At 43.3% G+C, this 24,133-nt stretch overlaps 1 protein-coding gene across 1 annotated transcript in view; it reads left to right on the top strand.

Moving 5' to 3' along the window:
* The window catches only part of SEPTIN9 (septin 9), a 194,293-nt gene that overhangs the window by 12,805 nt on the left and 157,355 nt on the right, over positions 1-24,133 (top strand). The window contains exon 2 of the mRNA XM_081850852.1: positions 23,505-23,561. Within this exon, the coding sequence (XP_081706978.1) occupies positions 23,505-23,561 (57 nt within the window). The remainder of the gene's footprint in view (positions 1-23,504; positions 23,562-24,133) is intronic.

The following is a 24,133-nucleotide window of genomic DNA, read 5'->3' as shown; positions in this document are numbered from 1 at the left end:
CAGTGGGACTGCATAATTGCCATCTGGAGGGGCAAACTTGCGTAATACCACAACAAATGTGCACAAACTGGAATGCTTGTGGTATGAAAAAGTATTTCAGCAGGAAAAGTTACAGGACATGCACCAGTTGGAAACGAAGCAGTATGTCCACCCCAAACCTTTGGAGGCCATCATGAGCATAAATCATCATGAATGTACAATAAGAAGGATGTCTGGAGGGGCTGCCCTGAGGGCAGCACTTCAGGGCACTGATGCATCAAGTGTGGAAATTATGATTGCTATTAATGTATTGATATAAAATTGTTTATAGGCTGCTTTTTGGGAATAGCCCCCTCAAGGTAGCTTACAAAGCATGAAAACACAACACAAAGAGCTAACAGCCATTTAGAAACCTAGGCTAGTTAAAACAAATAAAACAACACTATAAAGTTCCTACAGACAAAAGAAACTATCCATCTTAAAATAGTTTTCTTAACAATGTGAAGGCTGACCTGGAGAAATGTGTTTTAAAAACCTTCTTAAAGGGTTGTAGCTTGGGGGGCGGGGAATACACCTTGGTGCAGAGGTAGTTCCACAATCTGGGGACATAAATATATGCATGTACTAGGAACTGTCCTCCGCTTGCCAACCCCTTGCCATTCCCCCCACATTAACCTCCTACAGCTTCCCCTTTCCACTCCATTTTGGGAAGCGCACTTTTCACCTTCCCATCCCTATTTTTGAAACCACTTCTCTATTCTGTTTCGCAGCCCTGCTTTCCACCTTATTTTCACCTTCACCCTTATGTCCATGCCACCATCTCCCCTTCTTTTGTGCAACCCCCGCCTTACACAGAAACCACCATGGTAACCTCCTGCATCTTCCTTATTATGAACAGGCAGCTGTTCATAATAAACATGCATAATTTAAGTATAACACACCATGCATAGATGAGAAAGATGCTACGATGACTGAGGTAATCCAGCTGTGTAACACTGACTGTATCCCAGCTCTTTAAGGCTGCCAACTTTTAAGCTACTTAAAGCTGCCAGGGACTTTTATCATTGGGAAATGCTGCTGCTTGGAATGTCTTCATGTGGGTGGTCTTTCCTATTCAGTCATTCAACGATTAGTTTCCTGGTAAAGATCCCTCTCCCACACTGGGTGAACCTGTAGGCATGGTTGGCAGCATGTCATTACTTGAAGCTGACCTGTTGCATGCTTTAATGCTGATCAGGGCCATTTCAGTTTCTGAGTCTGACTCAGCATCTCAGCTCTTGCAAATGCGTCTTGATTCTCTTTAAAAGGTAAAGAGACCCCTGACCATTAGGTCCAGTCGTGACAGACTCTGGGGTTGCGGTGCTCATCTCGCTTTATTGGCTGAGGGAGCCGGCATACAGCTTCCGGGTCATGTGGCCAGCATGACTAAGCCGCTTCTGGCGAACCAGAGCAGCGCACGGAAATGCCGTTTACCTTCCCGCCGGTGCAATACCTATTTATCTACTTGCACTTTGACGTGCTTTCGAACTGCTAGGTTGGCAGGAGCAGGGACCGAGCAACGGGAGCTCACCCCGTTGCAGGGATTTGAACTGCCGACCTTCTGATCAGCAAGTCCTAGGCTCTGTGGTTTAACCCACAGCGCCACCTGCATCCCTTGATTATCTTTACTGTTAATATTATTGCTTCTACCTCTTATTGCAAAGAGATCTCTCTGTAACAGTTCCTCTCCCCACTTTTATAATATTGAGACGTTATCAAATTAAAAGGAATGGTGGGAGATTTAGGACACAGACAAAAGAAAGTACTTCTTCACACAGCGCCTAGATAAACTATGGAATTTGCTACCAGAACACATGGTGATGGCCACCAGTTTAGATGACCTTAAAATCAGCTTAGGCAAATTAATGTGACTCTGTTCTAGTAAATTTAATAAGAAATAGATGTGGTAGAATACTCCCCAAATACTCACACTCTAGGTCAGGCATCCCCAAACCCGACCCTCCAGATGTTTTGGGACTGCAATTCCCACCATCCCTAGCTAACAGGACCAGTGATCAGGGATGGTGGGAATTGTAGTCCCAAAACATCTGGAGGGCCGAGTTTGGGGGTGCCTGCTCTAAGTTGCCAAATAGTTTAACTAGCAGATATACACATGATATCTGAAAGGAGGGAATGATGAAAAAAGATTATTTAAACCATGACTGATAAAAGTTTGAGGACAATGGAAAGTGTCATTTTGGAGGACCTTAGCTAGTATGTCAACACTGAGTGTGTGGGGTCTCTTGGAGCCATGCCTGAATACCAGAATTTCTATAGTCTTCTGCTTAAGTTGTATATAATTTTTTTTTCGGGAACTGAAACAGGAACTGCTATCATTTTTCAGGGAACTGCTATCATTTCTGTTCAAACGTGGCAAGTTTTTGTAGCACTTCAAAAAAAATTGTAGGCCTCTTTGATAATTAACCACAAATGTGATTACTATAGGCAACAATGTACAAACTTAGTTTCTCTCTCTCTCTCTCTCTCTCTCTCTCTTAAAAAAAGCAACTATTGGTAAGTGTTTAGTCTGAGCATCAATGTGTCTGTGTCCAAACCAGCTTGATGCTGTGAAAATGTAAGATGCCTCTAAGTTAGAAGTACTGTACTGGAGAACAGGATTCCTATGGAGAATGGGATTTTTGTTTGGACTGAAAACCAAGGAAATTGAGAGGGGGCACAGCAATGCTATACCACACATCAGAAATTCTTGCCAGCTCTGGTAAATAACTCTAATTTCCTTCCCCCCGCCCTTGAAAATAGGGTGGCCCATCTCATTTTACCACCTGAGGCGAACCAGGAAGGTACTCCGCCCCCACCAAAGTCTCGTAGAAATCATGCAAGATCTCATGGAACTCCATGAGAACTTGCCATAAGCCACAGCAGGGGCAGGTAAGCTACCCACAGTAACACTGCCCTGTGGCTTTTCACCACCTGAGGTGGCTGCTTCACTTTGCTTCATGGGTGGGCCGGCCCTTACTTCAGGATTAGTAATATGTGGTCACTGCCACCCATGGTTTGCCTAAAAACTGTAACTAGAAAACCTGTTCAAACCATTGTTTCAAATTCTCATTTGGAAGCAAGTTATGGTTGGCAGAATCCTGATTAATGCCTGATTAAGACATTATAGCAAACTGTTGCTAGTGACAATCAGAATGTGAAGAAGGGAGCCAGAGTATGTTGAGGAGGAAGCACATCAGCATGAAGTCCATTCATGGTCTGCCAGACCATGACTGGGGAGGAACACAATTATGTGGATGAAGTTATCAGGGCTCACAGGAGACAAAAATTGGGTAGTGGCTGCCTTTGGTAACAGCAAAGGGGAACCTGAATCTTGCCACATACTCACTACGCAGATTTGTTGATTCGGACTGGAGGCCTCATTACCTGAAGCCATTGTCACAGCTGTAGTAGGAATTTGCTTTTCTAATATCACATTAGCAAAATTTTCAGAACCAGGTGGGTAGCAGGTTTCTTCCACAGGCTGTTATCTCTGGGTTGATCAAAGGCTCTGGGGAAAAGATTTCATCTATTTTCATATGACAAGGTGAACAAAGGAAATGAGTACAAGTTGCCTCAAACCCCCTCAGGAACTGAATGGCTTGAGGACTTGAGTTGCAAGTGCCTGGACATGTACTGCAACTGCATGAATTACAGAAAGAGGGGGGAAACTTTCTGTGAGTTGCAAGTCAAGACAGGGAGGATTAATGGACAGATGAATGTAGGGTAGGATGGCTTTGGCATAACTTTAATGCTGGGAAACTGCCCAGGACTGACAGCTCACGGGAATCATATTATCTCTGTAAACAGAAGGAAGACTTAGGCTGCCACCCAGGCAGCAGTGGAGGAAGCACCTCTCCTCTGTTGCCTTCTCATTGCTGCCTATCTGGGTCTGAGAAGACCACAAAATGCCTGGTGGTGTCAGAAGGGACCCAGGAAGTTACCCTTTCCAATGCCCAGTTCAAAAGCAGGACCATCCATCCCTTAAGCAACCAACTCAGTCTTGAGTGTTGCATGCGGCCCACAAAAAGCAGAAAGTACATAACACAACAAACAGCTTTCCAATGCCCAGTTCAAAAGCAGGACCATCCATCCCTTAAGCAACCAACTCAGTCTTGAGTGTTGCATGCGGCCCACAAAAAGCAGAAAGTACATAACACAACAAGCAGCTTGCAATGCAGTTGTTCTACATGACTTATACAAAAGAGCTGAGGCAAAGAATATTAGAGAAAGAGGAGAGGAAATAAAGGGGTGGTTGTTTGCTACTTTGACCTGATGGGGTTGAGCAAAACTAATCCATAGAGGGTTCCCTTCATCTAAACACCAATTGGAGCCAAACACACAGGTCTTTTCTGTCCATTCACCCGGCATCCTTCCTTCCAGTGGAGAGCCAATCAAGTTGGTATGACCTGTATGGCTGGTTTTGCCCATGTGTGTTGTTTAATTCTCACAAAGTGTTCATCCACATTTACCTTTTGCACTTTCCAGGCACAATACTTGCCGCAGTTGATTACACCACAATGTTTCCATGGCCCTATGCTTGTGGTTGGGTCTGAAGCCATTTCCCCACACTCTCTGTTAGCTGAAGTTATTGTCATAGGTACAAAATCCTTCTAGGTGTGCGGTATTCTGTTGCTTAAGGTGTTGGTGGAAGGCCAGGCCAGACAGAGTGCATTGAAACCATTACCACTTATGGAATGTGGGAATGAAAGAGGGAGGTGAGCACTCCTTGTCAGCTTCTCGTGGGCATCTGCTTTGTGACTGTGAGAACATGATGCTGGACTAGATGGGCCTTCAGCTGACCCATCAGGGCTTGCTTTATGTTCTTACCTTTTTTAGTTAGAGATCTATGGAGTACATAGCAGGTTCTCTAAGATGTTCAGATGCCCTCCATGCATGATATTTTATAATCAAAAGTGTTTAGTGCTAGAACAAAAACATAGTAAATATGAGTACAAAGTTGTGGCTTGCTCATATTTCTGTGATTTGTTTTGTCTTTTTGGTGCTCTTTACTGCTTCTAACTACTGGTATCACACAGATCGGGGTGGCCACCGTGGTGTGTACCAGATGTTGTTGGACAGCAACTTCCCATTGGCCTCAGAAAGGTGGTCAAAGGTCAGGGACGATAGATGCTGTAGTCCAGCAGCATCTGAAGTACATCATGTTGGTTCCCCATGACTTAGAACATCTGACTTACACAGTCTATGAGCAGAATCTGGAATGTTGCATCCCACTGTTCCATTTGCATTGAGGAGATCTGTCTGCAGTGAACATTAAACACCTGCCAAGGGATTAAATTTTAAAAGGTTGCTTCAATAAATAGGCTACTTTGTGCATTTTCCCCTCAGACCGGTTATTTGGCTTAGAAAAATGGTATAAAGAAATGAAAGTTGCTGTTGTTAAGTGGATTTGCAATATGTTGCCACATCTTTCAATGGCTGCACCCAAAGCTGTATATCTCGGCAGTGGAGGATTGTCCATTCTCGTGATTTTATTCAGGGAGGCCTGTGATTATAATAAGCTATGCGGCGGAGGGCATGAGAAGTAAAGGAGAGCATGGCAAGACCCCTATGAGCTTGGCTCAGGCCAGAAACCGAAAAGCTAAACAAAGGAAATAATATCTTTGTAAATCCAGTTGCCTGGTGGCGGGAAAGGCCAGAACTGTACTTTTTCCATGGTAGGAACTGAAAAGCAAAACAAAACAAAAATCCTTGCCTCAGGGTTCTTTTCCATGCCACGTATAACTCACTCATGTCTTAAGAGAAGGATTAATACATGTTTCTGCCTCTGATAAAAGGCACACTGGTATGGCGAAGACACACCCTGGCCCTTGGAATGCAACTCTTCTGGGAGAAAGTAATATATTAACCCTTTCCCCAAGGATGATTTACAGCGTAATCCTAGGCACGCCTACTTGGAAGTGAATTCCATTGAGTTCAACTGGGCCCACGGCCAAGTAAAGTGGGTACAGGATTGCAACTCCCTAACAAAGGGACTGGAGTGGCTTCCAGGAACATACTCATTAGTATAAGGTGGTGTGGTAGGACAGTGACACTCACCTGACCTCCAGTCAGTAACGTTATTGCTGCTTTGTGGGAGGAAGAAGAGGGGGTGAAGTGTTAGTGAGGTTGGCATGGTGAAAATGCACCAGCAGAACCAATCTGGTGCTTCCGTTGGTATGTTTGCACCATGCCAACCTCACTGCCACATAGCCCCTCCCCTTCTACCTTTCAGTAAAGCAGAAGTGACTGACTGGAGGTTGGGCAATAGTCAATAGAGTAAATAATAAATAGTAAACTAGAGACAATAGAAAATACTGAATAACAAAGAAATAAGAAAGGGACTGAAGAGAAAATTAAAAGCCTCCTGTTTGATCTCATTGTGTTTTTGATGTTTTTACTTTTTGATGTTTTTAATTGTACTTGTTCTTAGACTGATTTTACTAAATGTTTTTGTTGATGGCTGTGTATCTGATTGCCACCCTGGGAGGGGAGGAAGGGGAGGATATTAATAATAATAATAATAATAATAATAATAATAATACTGCCACTGTCCCACCATGCTGTCTGCTACTGATGTTCATGTAATCACAAAAAGTAACGTTAATTCTAACGATATGTCTGTGTGTAGCTTACCCTGCGCAATTACAATGACCACAACATTTAGGCAAACCAGTTTTACAGCACACACTGTGGTTTTCTGGCTGGTGGGGGGACATTTGCACTACTTGTTGTATTTACACAGACAAGGCCAAGGGCTGTAATTGTAAGCAGACTTGTTATGAAGCAAGTCTCAATGATCATAAAGACTTGGGACTGGACTGCAAGCATCAAAGTGGCTGAAGAGTGTCTACCAGTGACTCTCAAAACTGAGAGAAAGGAATGACATAATGAAACATTCTTCTGAGTCCAAAACACTCTCCCATAAGAAAAGGTTGCCTGCTTCAACTCTTCATGGGTTAGAAGGTGAAGGGACCCCTGACCATTAAGTCCAGTCATGACCAACTCTGGGGTTGTGGTGCTCATCTTGCTCTATAGGCCGAGGGAGCTGGTGTACAGCTTCTGGGTCATGTGGCCAGCATGACTAAGCCGCTTCTGGTGAACCAGAGCAGCGCACGGAAACACCGTTTACCTTCCCACCAGAGCGGTACCTATTTATCTATTTGCACTTTGATGTGCTTTCGAACTGCTAGGTTGGCAGGGACCGAGCAACAGGAGCTCACCCCGTCGTGGGAATTCGAACCGCTGACCTTCTGATTGGCAAGTCCTAGGCTCTGTGGTTTAACCCACAGCGCCACCCATGTCCCTAGGGTTAGAAGGTAGCAAGGCCAGAACATGGAATCTGCCTTTACTGTGGGTAAATTGGATGTGGGCCTTATAGGCAATCTAGTCCAACTCCCTGGGGCTCAGTGGAGGCAATCCAGAGTTAGTGCATCCCCTGACAGATGGTTGTCCAGCTTTTGCTTGAAGACCTCTAAGCCATGTACACCTCACTAGCCCTCCAGGCAATTGCTGAACTGCTCTTACCATCAATACACTCTGATCACCCTTAACATGTGCACATTAGTTCTAGTTCTACCCTCTGCAGCAGCGGAAGACTAGTATTTGCCTTGTCGCATGACCCTTTGGGTATTAAAAGAATGACACCATCATTTTTCACTTCTCCAGACTAAACGTAACTGTGGTGGAGTGTCATTCAATCATTGGAAAATTCCCTGTGTGTAGAGTTGCAGCAGAGTTTTCCACCTTTCTAGGAGGTTGCCAATTGCATTTCTGCATGAGGAGGGAGAAAGGTTGTTTTCTGCTGCTCCAGAGAAGCGGACACAGAGCAATGGTTCCAAACTACAAGAAAGAAGATTCCACCTAAACATTAGGAAGAACTTCCTGACAGTAAGAGCTGTTCGACAGTGGAATTTGCTGCCAAGGAGTGTGGTGGAGTCTTCTTCTTTGGAGGTCTTTAAGCAGAGGCTTGACAACCATATGTCAGGTTGTCTGATGGTGTATCCTGCTTGCCAGGGGGTTGGACTCGATGGCCCTTGTGGTCTCGTCCAACTCTATGATTCTATGAGTCCATATTCTGGATATGTCTCTTTTCAACTGAGGAGACTGTTCGTATCAGTGACCCACAAAGAAACATGGGGTGGGTGGGACTCCTCTAAGGACATTGTGTTCTTACTCTTTCAGTGCCTAAAAGGAAGCCATTTTGGATGCTTTAGTTCAGGGGGGAAAGGCAGGTCTGAACTAAATAGTTGAACTAGTGTGGGTAAGTTCAACAAGTCCTACTAGCACAGGACTCCTCCCATTGGCTGGGGCAGTGGTGTCTGGAGAATCTCCCAGAATAGCATGCGGGAGGAGGAGAGGGTATATCATTCTGTCCGGCAAGCAGAAATGCTTATGTTGACAGATATATCACGCTAGTGTGTTGTTGGGTTTTCCCCTTTGCCTCAGCTGTTGGAAGTTTGGATAGCAGTGCTGTAGAACGTTCAAACCTTAATAGTAGAAGAGCTTCAGGCACCCAGTTCCCTGTCAGTATTTACCTTTCATTTCCAGTAACAATAGTTAAAGTTCCTTACACAATAAATCCTCATTCTCAGCCTTGAGTCTCTCAATGCACTGATCTGTCGCTCGTTCTATATATTGGCTACTCTTAGGGCAACCAGTGAGCCTCAAAGCATCTAGTCACCAAGTTCAGGAAGTAGCCCAGACTTCCCATATTTAATAGCAAATGCTGGGAAGCCAAGATAGGGGGTACATAAGACAAGTTTGTGTGATTTATGGTATCTCCTCTGGATGCATGAGACCCTTGGCAAATTTACTTGCATATTAAAAGAGCACAGGATCTTTTATAACATTTTGCTTGGGCCAAAATTGCGGGGTTAGAAAAGGGGAAGATGTGGTAACACCTGAGGGGAATAATAGACCAAGAGGGTCCCCCCCCCACACCTTGTTTTAAATGACGGCTATCTTCTGTAAATAATGATAGCCTATTCGGGATATTTCCCATTTGCAGAAGGAGGTTTTATATTTTACTGCAATGAATGCTACTTCAAGACTGAGTCATGAAACTAAGCAAATCTGTGATCGTAAACAGCATACGGCACATAGCTTATTTGGTTCAAGGCCTTTGTAATGTACACTGAGAGAGACACCCTAAAGGAGAGTTTTGTGTTACTACCTTCAAGGGCAAGATGCCCGCTAGAAAATTCGGTACACCCAAATTAGAAGGGAATGAGGCTGCTGGGGGAAGCCTGGCCTCCACTTGAAGTAGTAGTGAAATTGTTTAAAGGTAATCTTATCCCCACCTGAAAATCCTGAGATTTTGCTGTCCTGATGGTTAACCCAATCTTTTGCCTAACCTTTCCTTGAAATGCCAAAATGAAAAAAATGAAGAAAAAAAAAAGTGGAATGCAAACTCTGGCACAGCAGCACTAATTTCAAGGGAGGTCTCCACCGATTCACAATTCCCCCCCCCCCAAAAAAAAACCCCTCCTCCTAAGCTGCTCAAGTTGTTTTTCCTTTGGCTGCTTTTTATACAACAGAAATGTGAATTCACTCCATTAACTCAGTTTGCACGATTAATACCACATGTGGCTTGGTCCTGATAGCACTGCAGTTCCCCAAGATCCATGGGAAGAGGGTCCCTGCCCCTCAGTACCAGGCTCAATTGCACTGCGACAGCACAACTGATTTCCATAAGTAAACAACAGCATTGGACACCCACATTGCTGCCTTGAGAGTGGGGGTCATGGGCTGAGGGTGGGCAATGCAATCTGCCCAAGGAAGGAGCAGTGTTGGTGCATGGGATCCCAAGCGACCTTCATAACTTCTAATTTGGGGGGGGGGCACAAGAATTTATTTTCCACACGAAAACACTAAGAAGTGCAGAAAGTTCCTGTGTGGAAGGGTCCACCATTCAAGCTTACGACTGAAATCAACAGGGTTTTCAGTCACTGGTAAAGTGGTTGCCCACATAAGGGTTCATCATGTGCTATATGATGTATGAATGAACTGACCACATGGGGTGGCCTACTTGCTTATAGAATTTGCATGACCAGTTGCTGAGGTGGGTGCACTGGATGTGCTAACATTGCATGGGACAACTCGTGTGGTGCAATGCATTTTAAACATAATATATGTTAAACGCTTGAAATACACAGGAAAGGACTTTGGCCCTGACTGTACTCCTGTCTCTCAGCCCTTATATCCTTATAGCCACTTGAGGTTCATAATTAAAGCAGAAGGGGAAAAGAGACAAAATCATCTGAGGGTGGTGGTAGATCTCCCTAGCTTTTCTCACATACTTCAAGACTAGGAAAACGATAACAACTCTCGATGAGCTCAGAAGGCCCATCGAGGCTTTTCAGTATAATTTAGCAAGATGCTTGGATTTTCTGGAGGCTGATACTCCCCAAGAAATTATCCGTTATCCCTTTCCATATAAGCCAAGGTGTTTGTTTCCAAATGTAAGCTCTTGTCTGGTTTTGATTTGCAAGATGTTAAGAAAGGGTTGACTTGAGACAGTTTTGGTGAAGTTGAGGAGGAAAGGCTGAGTGGGTAGGAGAAGGACTGGTTTTTGTTCTTAGATGATGCAGCTGTCTGATCTAAAACATTTTCCACCAAACTGGATTCAGTTTTCCTCCCTTCTGGGAATCAAAGTAACATGTGCCTTTCCTGATTTCAATTTGTTACCCTGTTAAAAAAAATTTAAATCTGGAGAGACTAAATAGATGGCAAAAGAGTGCTTTCCTTCCTCCTCTCCCTCCGCTGCTCTTCTCATTCTGTGGTACTGTTCTTTGGAAAGGGGAAAATAAAGAGCTTTCCCATATTTTCATACACATATACAGTACGTGGGGGTTTTTTTGGTTTTTTTTTTTTTTGAGAAAAACATTTATATTTCATTGAAGGTTCTTGTTATGTTGATAATACCCAAGGCCAAAACATGTGGTATTGGGGAATAAAGGCTTAGGAAAGGATGTAGCTCAGTGGAAGAGCATCTTCCTTGCATGCAGAAGTTCCCAGGTTCAGTGCCTGGCATCTTTAGGCAGGGCTGGAAGAAACTCCCTATCTGAAATCCTGGGAAGCCACTGCCAGTCATTGTAGACAATACTGAAACAGAATGGACCCAATGGTTTGACTCTGTATAAGGTTCCTATATTTCTATCATGTTTTAAGGATGAAGTGTAGCATCAGATCAGAAAAGCAAGAAATTACACTATTGGTAATGACAGCAAGTATTTAAGGGCTGGGGAGCAGACAGCCCTCTTTTGAGCCAAGGCATGCTTCACAATTTGGGGTTTAACCTGTTTGCAAGCGAGTCTTTCCATGAGATACATGGGTTTTCATCTAGCATTCTGCTCCTGAATGATATGCAAAGCTGCCATGCGTGGCAAGCAAGTAGTTTGGGCTGATAAGGCTACAGTGACAATCTACCTGGGGCCATCCTGGGGCCTATTACCTTGTTATGTTATTTCCACAAGTGAGAAAAATGGTTGTATAATGGTTATACTGCCTTTAAGTGAACTCTTGATCCTTCTCTACCTCTTTGGGTCCTGTGGGGGAGATGAGGTTAAGCTTAAGGTACCTGGCAAATATGTTGTAATGGGCAGTCCTGGGACTCAGCTATACAGCTGCAAATAAAACGTTTTAAATGTGTTGTAAAGTTTAATATACAAATGTGACACTAGATGGTGACAGTGAGCTATGCAAAAGTCAATGTATTTTTCAAAACTTTTTAAAAAAGCATTTTCACAGCATTTTTTATTTGTGTGTAGGTTCCACCCTAGTTTGGGTTAGAGCATTTGCAGAGCCAGTCTCTCCACAAAACAGAAGGGATCCCCAGACTGCCTTCCACACTCTTCGTAGATAGTTCCATCTGGTTTCTGGAGCCTGATCATTTGAGACAATTAGAAACCCCAGCTTCTCTTCTCTTCTCTTCACTTCACTTCACTTCACTTCACTTCACTTCACTTCACTTCACTTCACTTCTCTTCTCATCCCTAATAGAGTCCATTCTTTTTTCTGCTCCATGTATAGGAAGCAATTAGTGTAAGAGCATCCAAACTGCTTGTTGATGCTAATATCTACAGAAAAACATAGTTCTGTTTCCACCAATCCTTCTACAGTACTCCATCTTCCAGCGAATGAAACTAACTAGCGTGATATGTGAGTGCTAGGATGTTCCATTGATTTTATAGATTGTTTTCTATTATTCTCAATGTCTGAACTTGGAATTTCCTGGTTAAATTGTCTGGTTCCCATTGCTTTTGCCTCATGTCAGTTTAATCCTTGTATGTTGCTTGGTATCTAGCACATATATTATCTATTGTGTCTTGCTGGGGTAGGGAGGCTGCTTCTTAATATGTGAGGTGTGAGCATGGATTTGCTTATCAGTTGCCTGCATAGATAACCTTCCCACTGCCTTTTTATCCCTCCCCCTCTGCAAGGATTATTGTACAATAATCTCAATAGTCTTCAAAAGCTCTGGTGCATGATTGCTTAAAGAACAGGAATGAGATAAGAGCCTGATTTCTTCCAGCACACATATTATGGCTTTGTGAATTAAAGCAGTACAATTTATCTCTGTTTCATTCCAGGAAAGTATTTAGCATAGTAACTCACAAGCTGCTTCCTAGGGTTCTGCTATTGCTTGAGGCTGCTACATAAGCTCGACACCACCATAATTTGGTGACAATCAGGTGCGTTCACTGAAGCAAAACAGAACACAAAGCAGGACAGTAATACTGAAAGGCCCTCTAACAAAGTCTGTGGCAACTCTGCTGCCACCCACCCAAGGGATGCTTATTGATGATAGCCCCATATCATCAGTGAAGGTAACAATCACCACAGGGTGACTCCAGGAATGTCATAACAACATCATGGTAACCTCATAGACACACACGGTGCAGAGAAGTTGGTGGCCACTAACAGCACACAGCACCTCTCATGTTGACCACTGGGCTGTGGGGAAATCTAAGATGCAGGAACCACCAATTGGGAATTTCTGACCTCCCCACTGACTCCATCTTTTTTGTTGGTCGAAGGACAGAAACTCATGTGGTATTGATTATGTGAATGCAATTTAAAAAAAAAAAAAAAAAGCTTATCCAAAGACAACTATTTGTGTTCCAAGCCTCTATTTGCACCCTGGTTTCAAACTGTGGCTTGGAGACATGGTTCTAACCATAGTTTGCCAGAAGAGGGAACCTATGTACTAAAATGGCAGGAGGAAGCACATAAGCTTGAGTTTCCAAACCATCCTTGGGAGAATTGTCTTTGTGGTGACTGAATGCACTTAGCCACAGCCAGAACTGAAGGCTTGTTCTGAATATGCCTCCCTAGGACATGGAGGGTAGGCAATATTCAGTAACACCAAATTTATTTCTTAATTGTTTTAGAACCACTGAAAGCTGCCTTACACAGAGACAGACCACTGGTCCACCTGGTTCAGTATTGTCCAGCAGCAGCTCTCCTGGGTTTCAGACAGGGAGGCGGCCCTCCTTAGAGTTGGCAGGGATTGAACCTGGGATCCTCTGCATGTTCTTCCACAGAGCTATTGCTCTTCCCTTTTAGTTGACTTCATTTTGTTTCTCCTCCAGCAGTAGACTTTCCACATTTTTGAAGCTTTTGTTGTTAAAAATCTGTAAAGCTAAGCAGAAAAAATGGTAGGTTCAAGTTTGCCTTACCCTATACTTTAGTTCAGACATGGGTCTTTGGGTGCCCAGTGGTTTTCCTGCATGGTAATTTTAGAGCAGAAGTAGGCAATCTTTGTAATAAAGTGGGGAAACTCTGTGTTGTGCTTCTGTTTGTTTGCAGGTGAGCTGCCCACACTTTCATGCAATTACTGCCTTGCTTTCTAGTTTGTTAGTGTCCAGCTGTGCTGATATAAGATGAGACATGTAAAGGTTGCTAAACTGAGCAGCTGGTTCAGACTTTTAATGGCAAATGCCCAGCATGTAACTTTAGTGATTCTTGGCTTACTTGCTAATAAAATAACAATAACAATAACAATAATAAAAATAAGAAAGAAACACCACTCGGAACTATTTCGGACAACATTCGCATTGTCTACAATTTGTACATTCTTGACAATTGCCTAGCAACTTGAAACTAACATGGCCAGATAGTGAGTAGTCAATATTGTGATGCCTTTATATCAATATTGATGCATCCACAATTGAAATACTTCTAGTCACGCATATCTAAAAGAGCAGGAAATTATCTAGAAGAACGTAAGTAGAGCCATTGGACCTGAACTGGAACAAAGGCTCAACTAGTCTAGGCACCCATAGAAAATAAGAAGGGCCTACTGGATCAGACCAATGGTCCATCTAGTCTAGTATCCTGTTCTCACAGTTGCCACCCAGATCCCTGCAGGAAACTGGCAAGCAGGAAGAGATCTATAGCCCTTGTTTCTTGTTTGTGGGTTTGCCATTGGCATCTGGGTGGCCACTGTGAGGACAGGATTCTGGACTTGATAGGTCTTTCATCTGATCCATCAGGGCTTTTCTTAATATTCACAAACATGGACAACCCCCATCAGAAAGACCAATTGTATCAGAAGGATCTAGGCGTACATGTGGACCCTTAGCAAAAGGTGTTGACCTTAATCTCCATGTGTGTGATTTCTCTCTGTGAGATTGGTTATGGAAGCTATAATTGCCATTAGCCTCTTTTCTTTTTCTAAGTGTGAATTCTAGCATAGCTTATAAATGTAGTTCCTTTTATTTAAGCCAGGTAAGAGTTGTAGCATATGCAGGAGGGGACCTGAATTGAAGCTGTCGATTCAGAGACTACACACGCCCAGAAGAGAGAGAGAGAGAGAGAGAGAGAGAGAGAGAGAGAGAGAGAGTGAAATGCTTCCTAAAATTATTGGAATCTCTTGAACAGGTTTTGGTAACTGAAAGATGACTTTAGTGGAATAACTGATGAAGGTTAAATGCACGTTACACATGCCTTGAATTTGCTCTGGCTTGTGGCAGGATCCAAGTTTGCACCATGTCAGTGCTGCTCTTGATTTCCCACAGACCCTTTTACTATGAATGATGAGCAGTAAGCAAGGGAGACGTTTGAACAGGGGTGAAAGTGGGAGCTGCTGATGGTCTCCTCTTAATAAATGATCCCCTGGGATAATCCAACATTTGCCTTTTGGAGCCTGACCAACGGGGCAGCAGGGGGACAGGAGTTTAGGCATATATCCTCATGTGACAGGTTAGTACATAGAAACTGCAGCAGCTGTTGATTAATGCTGCAGCATCAGTTGAAGGTTTGGGGGATGCAGGGAAAGGTGAGTCTTTAAAATAAAAAAACAGAGAGTGGAGCGTGTTTGAAATCAGAGCAGGAAAGAAGGAAAGGGCCACAGGGGGAAAGTCTGCAGCTGAAAAATACAATCATCTGTTTAAAATGCAATGGCAGAAATGTGGAGTAAAGACCTCTTTAAAACACACGCACACAAAAAACAACACATTGCTTTTAAGAAACACGTTGCTGTTTTGTGTCAGAAAACTCTCCAAAAACTAAGGAGGGTTTCAGCTGCATGAATAAAACAGCTTTCATACAGAAGGCAGCTTTCCCTACATAAAGAGTGCTGCGGGTGGGGCGGGGTTGAGAAAAACGAGGCACAGGACAGCAGAGGGAGTCTGAGGGCTGTTGAGAGTTCCAGGGGAATGCTAGACCTTAGGTTTAAAATTCAGCTTTCCTCCTCCAAAATGGATTTTGCTGCCCAGACTGGCTGCAGCCTGATTTTAAACTGGCTTGAGTATTTAATTTTTGCACTTTGTTGTATGCCTTCCTTAACATTTGGAAATGGATTGTTTTTAGGGAGGTTTTGTTAAATTCATTAATATATGTGAATGAACATTTTCTCCCACGTATCTGGGAAGGCTGTACCTTCTTGGCAAATGTAACAGGATCTGATTGCTCTTCTGGGATGTCAAGTGTAGGGTATACGCCTTCAGGTGCAGTTTTTTCCCATTGAAGTGTTTGCAGGAACATTTGAGTATGTAGCCATTTTCTTCCTCTGCTTACTTCCAGAATATTCTGTTAGAGCTTTTTTGATCAAGGGGTTCCATTGATCCATGCATCTGGGATTAAATCAACAAGTTTTGGAGTTTAACTGGAGTCAGGATTGATTCTTCAGAATGCTGTGCACACTAGGGATGGTGGTACTGGGGGGAATTGAATCAATTTGCACTTAAGCTACCTAACACACACTTTCCAAAACAATACACAATCTGAAATACAGTCATCCTTTGAAATACATACATCTCTGAATTTTTTTTCAGTGCAGCTGTTCTGCCAAGTAATATGTACAAAAATGTATATACTGGGGTAATGCATGTATAAAAATGCACATATTCATGAAGAAACAGAAATGCATTATATTTGGGGGAATTGCTTTGCAGAAATGTATGCATTAGGAGAAATTTGCACTAAAACCTTGATGAATTTTTTTTTTAAATTGCAAGCTGATTCATAAATGAATTTAAATTGAATTTAAGATTGGAAAAATGAGAAATAGAAACAGAGAAACTTAAATCGGCAGGTTTATTCATGCCTAGTACACACTCTGCTGAGAAACTAATGACACGAAAGCACGAGTTTGCTTTTTCAAGAAGCTCCCCTACTTGATAGAACCTGAGTGACCTCAAAGGCTGACTTTGCATGGCACCACTTATTCAGAAATGTATGTAAACAGTAACCATAGTTTCAAGATCAGATGGATAAACCTTGGATTAATCACAGAGTTCAGTGTGCATGGAAAATAAGATCAAAATGTGTGTGTGTGTTTTAAGAACTGAAACCTGAATCTTCACGCTGGAAGGAACTGTTTTTTAACTTCATCCAGGCCCATTAAAACACACACACACACACGACTTGGGGGAGTGTTTCTTCACCCTAAGCTATATTCCAATACAACTCAGGGTAGTCAAATGTCCCAAAACCAAACCAAGGCTATGATGTCAGAAGGAGTCTGCTTCCCTGAACCAGTTTTTGTTTGAAAAACACAACAGGACATGTTTCATCTCAAAACATTTTATCCCCAGACTCTGGCCATGTAGTATTTGGTGACGTTTATATGTTGGTTATAAGATGTATTTATAGGTATTGTGAATTAGTTTCATTCGAGCTTTGTACGCTACTTTGAAATCTTTAAAATATTATATTATGTGCTTCTCTTCAAGAGCTCTTGAAAGCCTGTAACTGGAGGTTTTGTACGATGCATGGGGGAGGGGGGAGGAGAATAATTAAGATGAGGTTAAACCACAGAGCCTAGGACTTGCTGATCAGAAGGTCGGCGGTTCGAATCTCCACAATGGGGTGAGCTCCCGTTGCTCGGTCCCTGCTCCTGCCAACCTAGCAGTTCGAAAGCACGTCAAAGTGCAAGTAGATAAATAGGTACCGCACCGGCGGGAAGGTAAACGGCATTTCCGTGCGTTGCTCTGGTTCGCCAGAAGCGGCTTAGTCATGCTGGCCACATGACCCGGAAGCTGTACGCTGGCTCCCTCGACCAATAAAGCGAGATGAGCGACGCAACCCCAGAGTCGGCCACGACTGGACCTAATGGTCAGGGGTCCCTTTACCCTTTACCTTTAACCCCCACTAGTATCTCATTGTTTCAAGTATACCCATAAAACAAGGTAGATTTTTTTCCCTCAGCCAGAGACGGCTTTTCAGATTATTCATGTAGTAATATGTGAACATCTACTACCAACATGCTTGCTGATTTCTTCCTTCTATCCTTTGTAATTCACCCACATTCCACTAGAAGGCAGTGGCAAAGGGGTGATCTGCCCCATTCAGGGGACTTTAGCAGTATATGGCCTGTGCAACCTGCCAGAACCCTTTGTACAAGTGCAGCATAGCTGTATCTGTACTGCATAGACTGTGCCTTCTCCTCTTCATCCTGCCACCCACATATCAGCAGATCTGGAACAGCAAACATATTTTCCATGGAAAATCCCATTCTTTGCTGCAGGGAGCCAAATTTACACACCAAAATCCAGTCATGAAATAGGAACAGAGATGGAACCCAAGTTCTTCAATTTTGGAGACTCGGGGGGTGGGGAGGCCCTTATGAGCCCTTGACATTAATCTAGGGGAGCCTGCAGGATTGTGGTCATTCAGGGCTACAATCATTCTTTGCTAAAATCAAGAGCAGAAAGATTATAGTACATTGGTACCTCGGGTTACATATGCTTCAGGTTACAAACTCCACTAATCCAGAAATAGCACCTTGGGTTAAGAACTTTGCTTCAGGATGAGAACAGAAATCTTGCTCCGGTGGCAGAGGGAGGCCCCATTAGCTAAAGTTTCAGGTTAAGAACAGACCTCTGGAACGAATTAAGTTCTTAACCCAAGGTACCACTGTATACCCTAAGTTTGCAGCACAAATGCCTGGCCCTGCAACCTTGTCAGCCAGCCAGCAAATGGACTTGTTGTACCCATGTCCAGCTTTACAAGCTTCTCACGGGCATCTGGTTAGCAACTGTAAGAGCAGGATGCTGGACTCGATGGGCTGTTGGCCTGATCTAGCCCAGCTCGTCTTACGATCATGTTCTTATGACTGTCAGCTGTGTAGCAAGTCATGCTGGAGTTGCCAATCTGAAGAGCCAACTGCAGAAACACCTTTTCTCTCCCTTCCCTGAAGTGAGCTGTATGCACTGCATTGCTGCCAGGCATATTTGAGGCAGAGAGAAGCACAAAGCACTCATACACATGGCTTGTGTTTTCAGCGCAGCTGCGCTTGGCTTATATTTGGCAAGTGGTTCCTTTACACAGAGGCTGGGAAACCATAAATTTTTGAATGAGTGTTTCTGATTAATGCTGGAAAGCAGCTGTGTCTTTGCATATTCCTCTTGTTGGTTTAATTTTAGTGCTAATAAAGGGGAGGGCTTGTTTGAACTATTGCAAGGGAGGCAAGATGCAGCCAGATGAACATCAACAGGCTAATCACTTAGGTCCTTTCCTTTTCACATTACCATCTTCATCCTTAAAAACAAAACAAATATGCTGAAGCCAGTCACCTTTTATTTTGAAGAAAAAGCAGCTATGTGGGGCTAAGATCTGAAATGTGCTCTCAGTCTGGATAGAGGACTTGCACCAGTTACCCACTGAAATCCCCCTCTCTCACCACCAGTTGCTGTTTGCCCCTGAAGGTGATGAACAATAAACTACATCTTGAGGGCCAAAAAGCAATCAAGGGGTGTTTCCCACCCCCCACGGTATGTGAGAACAGTATAAAAAAAATTGTGCAGAGTCCCTTTCTGGATCAGGAGTGTTCTAGATTGGACAAGCCATTTTTGTAAGCAATAGTTGCATATTCCAGTTAGTCAGCACCCAGTAAATAAGATCTGGACCCATTGTTTTGAGTTACCTATACACCGCTTGGAGACAATTGTAATTAAGTGTTATATAAATTTAATGAAATGGGGGGAAATGGTAGCCCTGACTCCGAATCCGGTTTGGAGCAAGTACTCTTTGAGGAGAGAACCCTAGCAGAGATTTAAAATTACAAAACATGCAGCAAAGTAAAGCATGGAAATACAGGCTGTTGTACCTTTAAAATATCCTTTTTCTAAGTTGCTTTCAAAGTTCTCCACGTTCCTTAGCACAGAAAGAGACAGGCAGTTTAACTTAGGTTCCAAAATGGTAAATGTTTTTAAATTGTTTGTATAGAAACACAAAGATGGATTGCTTAAACCACATAGTCTAAGCTTGAAACATCCACCTTAGACACCCTTACTGGTAGGGTTCACTTGGTGGAAATGAAAAGGACAAAGGCTTCATAACTTTTCCTCCCAAGGTGAAGGGAAGTGACCTACCTAAGCATGGCAGGACAGTTTACTCTGTGGTCTTAACCCCTTCATGCATTAATTAGAGTTAAGCATGTTGGTTATATAAGGTTGATGGCCCCACATTTTCAACTATCCCCTTAAGCTGCCCCTTGAAGAAGCAGCTTGACCTGTGGCCATTAGCAAATGATTATGCTTTTCATGGCATGGAGGTATGTTTTACAGATTGAATGCTTAAGACCAACCTCCTGTTAAAAGCACGGAGGCAGGCCTGGTCAGGCTTGTTTGTTTTTTAATTAATTGAGGAATTGTTAGAGAGGGAAGGGCCCAAAGATCTTCCATTCTGATAACTGTTCCCTGAAGTGAAATATTTCACACACTTATGTTTGGGACGAAATGCAATGAAGGCTGCACTGAAACAGCACTTTATTCCATTTTCAGAATGCTTCCTTACCTGATTTTTTTTGTATTTTATGCGATATTTCACACATCATTAAAAATCACTTCTGGTAAACTAATACAACCTAGTGGAAGTTTAGTGCACATTTCTGTGTTAATTGCTTGCAGAAAATATCCATTTGCAACCCTGCTAGCCTGGATAATTGTGGGAATTTTGTGCTGTAATTACCTGCTGTTTTCCTGGACCTTGCCATGTAAGGAAATTTGGGATGGTGTGACCTGAATTTGCATTTCTTTTCAATTTTTAATTTCTTGCTTGAACTGGCCAAAGTAAAATGGGAAGGGCCAGTGGGGAGGGAAATTCAAGATGGAAGGAGTTACAGAAGGCCAGACTGGGAGGCTTGATTAGAATATTAAATGCTTGGAATTGAAGAAAATTGTCCAGGAACGGGGGAGTCTGTTATCAGCGTTATTGAATCGTGGAAAATTGGGTGAGGCTTGCCAAACCAGATGCCATAAAGTCTCAAGGAATATTGTCCAGCCGCAAAATGGCTAACCATCCCAAAGACTATAATTTAGCATAGCCGGGATATAGTCACGCAGTGGAATGTTCTTGGATGGCCCATCTTTTAATTTTTGAGCTGTTCCATTTCAATGGAGAGTGGAAGTGGGAAAGGAGCTGCAGTTTAGAAGAACAGTCTCACGTTTGTCTCCTCCCCTTGCCATACACTTTCATTGGGTTTGCTACAGTGCTTTCCCAACAGAATTTGAAGGCATTTTAGCTATTGCAATCAATGCCAAAGCCTGCAAGTTCCTCCAAATTGTGCAAAAATGCCTGATAATTCTAAACAATTTGTGCTTTCAAAATCTAGAATTCAAAATAGTGTTGATTAGCTTTTGTGAGCACTGAGGGGGGGGGGAAGGATGGTTGGTAAAGGAAACGGACAAGATGAGCAGGAGCGCAGAGAATATTAGCTTCAAGGGAGGGCTGGGTGCTCTGGAGGCAACAAATGGCTGCCTTCCTGTTGACTACTGGGAGCCATTTTGAGCCCTTCCTTTTGGCTTCTGAGCAGTCATGGACATGATGGGGTCATAGATCAATAAACTGTAGGACACCATTGGTTTAGTCTTTGGCACTGTAAGTAAATGTCAGGAGTGAGGCAGCAGTAAATCACACTGTACAAGTTGGAGTTAATTCTTTATTAGCAAAAATATTTGCATAGGAGTATCAGGTTTAATGAGTCCCGCAACTCATCTCCGGCAGCTCTTACCCCCATGAAGCAGTTGTTGAGTCTGAAGGTCCCCACCTCTTCACAACTGCCTAAATCGCCTTCTCTCCAGGGTCCCCCCTGCCTCCACACCAAGCAATCGGAGATTGCGTCTGCACATTACCAGCTTCTGCTCCAACCTTTTCATGCCTCTTCTGGTTCTTCAAGACAATGAGGAAGGGGAACTTGTTGCAGCAGGAGAGGAAGACACCCACGACTCTTCACCAGCCTGACTCATCTCTGCCTCTTGGCCTCCTCCCATCCTCCTGCTTCAGCTTCTGCCTCTGATTCTGAACTTCTTTCTGCCACAGACTCTCCCAGCTCACTAAGCCCTGTTACCTACTCAGCTTCTGACACCTCCCCTTCCCAAACTTCTTCCTCTCTGAGCCTTCTTCCCTTGGTGGTTCCCCTGCTAGTTCCTCCCACCATTCCTCTGTGTCCAGCCAGTCCATAACAGTTAATGGAGCTACATTTTCAGGGTAGGAGGCCCCTTAAAGAGCTACAGCCAAGTCAGTGGAGAAAGTACTGTTTTTCAATTATAATAGAACCCCAACTACACCAGTGTTAGTAGTTTCAGAATGACTTTAGTCTCCTTTAGAACAGATAAATTGTTTGGTCACATGTCATATTTCAATATAATAATCCTTATAATGACAACTGTACTTACTTAACGAAGGAAGCCACGTGGCACGTATAGAGCCATGCAGACGCATAGGACATGAGTCACTTTTTCCAAGCAGACCTGTCAGCAGGAATCATCATCATCATTGTCTAGTTTATTGTGTTTGCTGCTTGTTCTGTCTCTATCCTGATGAAACACAACTCTTTTTGAGATGTGATGAAGGTGAATCTAAGACATGGGTAGGCAAACTAAGGCCTGGGGGCCGGATCTGGCCCAATTGCCTTCTAAATCCGGCCCGCGGACAGTCCAGGAATCAGCGTGTTTTTACATGAGTAGAATGTGTCCTTTTATTTAAAATGCATCTCTGGGTTATTTGTGGGGCATGGGAATTCGTTCATTTCTCCCCCAAAAATATAGTCCGGCCCCCCCCCCCACAAGGTCTGAGGGACAGTGGACTGGCCCCCTGCTGAAAAAGTTTGCTGACCCCTGATCTAAGACTTAGTCACTTATTTCAGAACTGAGGGACAGACTGAATATCCAACGACTATTGTCAGAATTGAATAATTAAGAAATCACAAGGGATGCTTGGCTTGTGGGTATGAATGACACATGTTTCAAGAGGCTTGTAATGTTAGGTAATCAACTCCCCCCATTCCCAACATTACCCCAGGGTGTCTAATGGCTGTTGTATGCTTTATTTGAAAAGTCATACATGAATGACAAGCAAAGATTTAGCAGGCAGAGCTTTTCTTAATAGTCATATGCTATTTTTGTTGGGGGAGGGTGGGAATTAAGTTTCTGCAAATCTCTTATCACATAGTTATTAAAGCACCAGGAGTGCTGCCAGGGGTGGGGGAAGACAATCATCCCAGAGTATGGTAGTAATTCCTCCCCTGCCCCTTATATGACTGGCTGGGTTTTGGCTATGGCTTCCTAAAGTTGCTGTTTCTTAGAAATAGGAGTACAACCAAAGGCGATGATCCCAGGTCCCTTCCAAGCTGCTTCTTACTACACAAAAGGCATACATATAGCACTATCTGAGAGAGTTACTGGTTCTGACAATCTGGATGTGCCCCTGGTCTTTGTTTCTGCAGTAAATCATGCAGAAACTTGAGAACCTAGCCTCACCATTGGCATCTTTAGCTCTTGATGTTTCTTGTGAAAAGGCAAACAAGATCTTTGATGTCTTGGGTTATAGTTGGTACATTCCTAACACGGGGATGGTGACTGTGAGGACAGGGTGCTCAGCCAGATGGGCCTTTGGCCTGATCCAGCCAGGCTGTGATGTTTTTATGCAAAGTATCTGAAGTTCAGTAGTTCACACCTGTTTGCAAAATCTAGATCCCATGGCAAGCCTTGTGCTTGCCATCACCTGCTTAGCACCTAATGCCTATTTTTCCTTTACCGTAGGAATCTCAAGGACCTCCAGTGGGAGACTCCGAAGATTTGGTGACCCGACAAGTCCAAGTAAGCTGCATTAATATCTCTCTGTTTCTCTCTGACCTTCTACTCTCTGATATAAAAGCTACACAGATCATGCCTCAGTGGCAGCCTGCATTTCAAAACAGACCCAGCCTGCCATCCCCAGTGAGAAGAGTAAACCAGGAGCTAAAAAAAAATATGCAGCAAAGCTCTTATAATATCTATTCCAAGGAACAGCTTGTAATGGGAACAGTGTGGTTGTCCAGTTGTTTAATGGATATGGAAAGAATAAGCAGGAAATTGCAACCTTCATCATCCCCATAAGCTCTCATGATGAGGGATGTGTTGGGGACCTGAACTGCAGCAGAAACACTTAATGGGTCCTAGATAACTCCAGCTTACAATTATGTTTATTGCATGTGGGTGTTTATATTTGATAAGTGATTTTATTGTACAATTAATTGCAACTCAGTAATTCTTGCTCTGATAGAAAGCAGGTGGGTGGAATTTTTCTCTATCAAACAGGTGTTTCCTGGGTTCATTAGCACATTGTCTATAATCACCATTTGGAGCTTCTCAGGCTTTGAAAGATGCTTCTTCTGTGGAATTGCTTTTCC

Source organism: Podarcis erhardii (assembly GCF_964252035.2).
Source record: "Podarcis erhardii genome assembly, chromosome: 2".
NCBI classification, from domain to species: Eukaryota; Metazoa; Chordata; class Lepidosauria; order Squamata; family Lacertidae; genus Podarcis; species Podarcis erhardii.
Note: the sequence above shows the minus strand (reverse complement) of the source record. Positions and strands in the feature narration are given on the sequence as shown.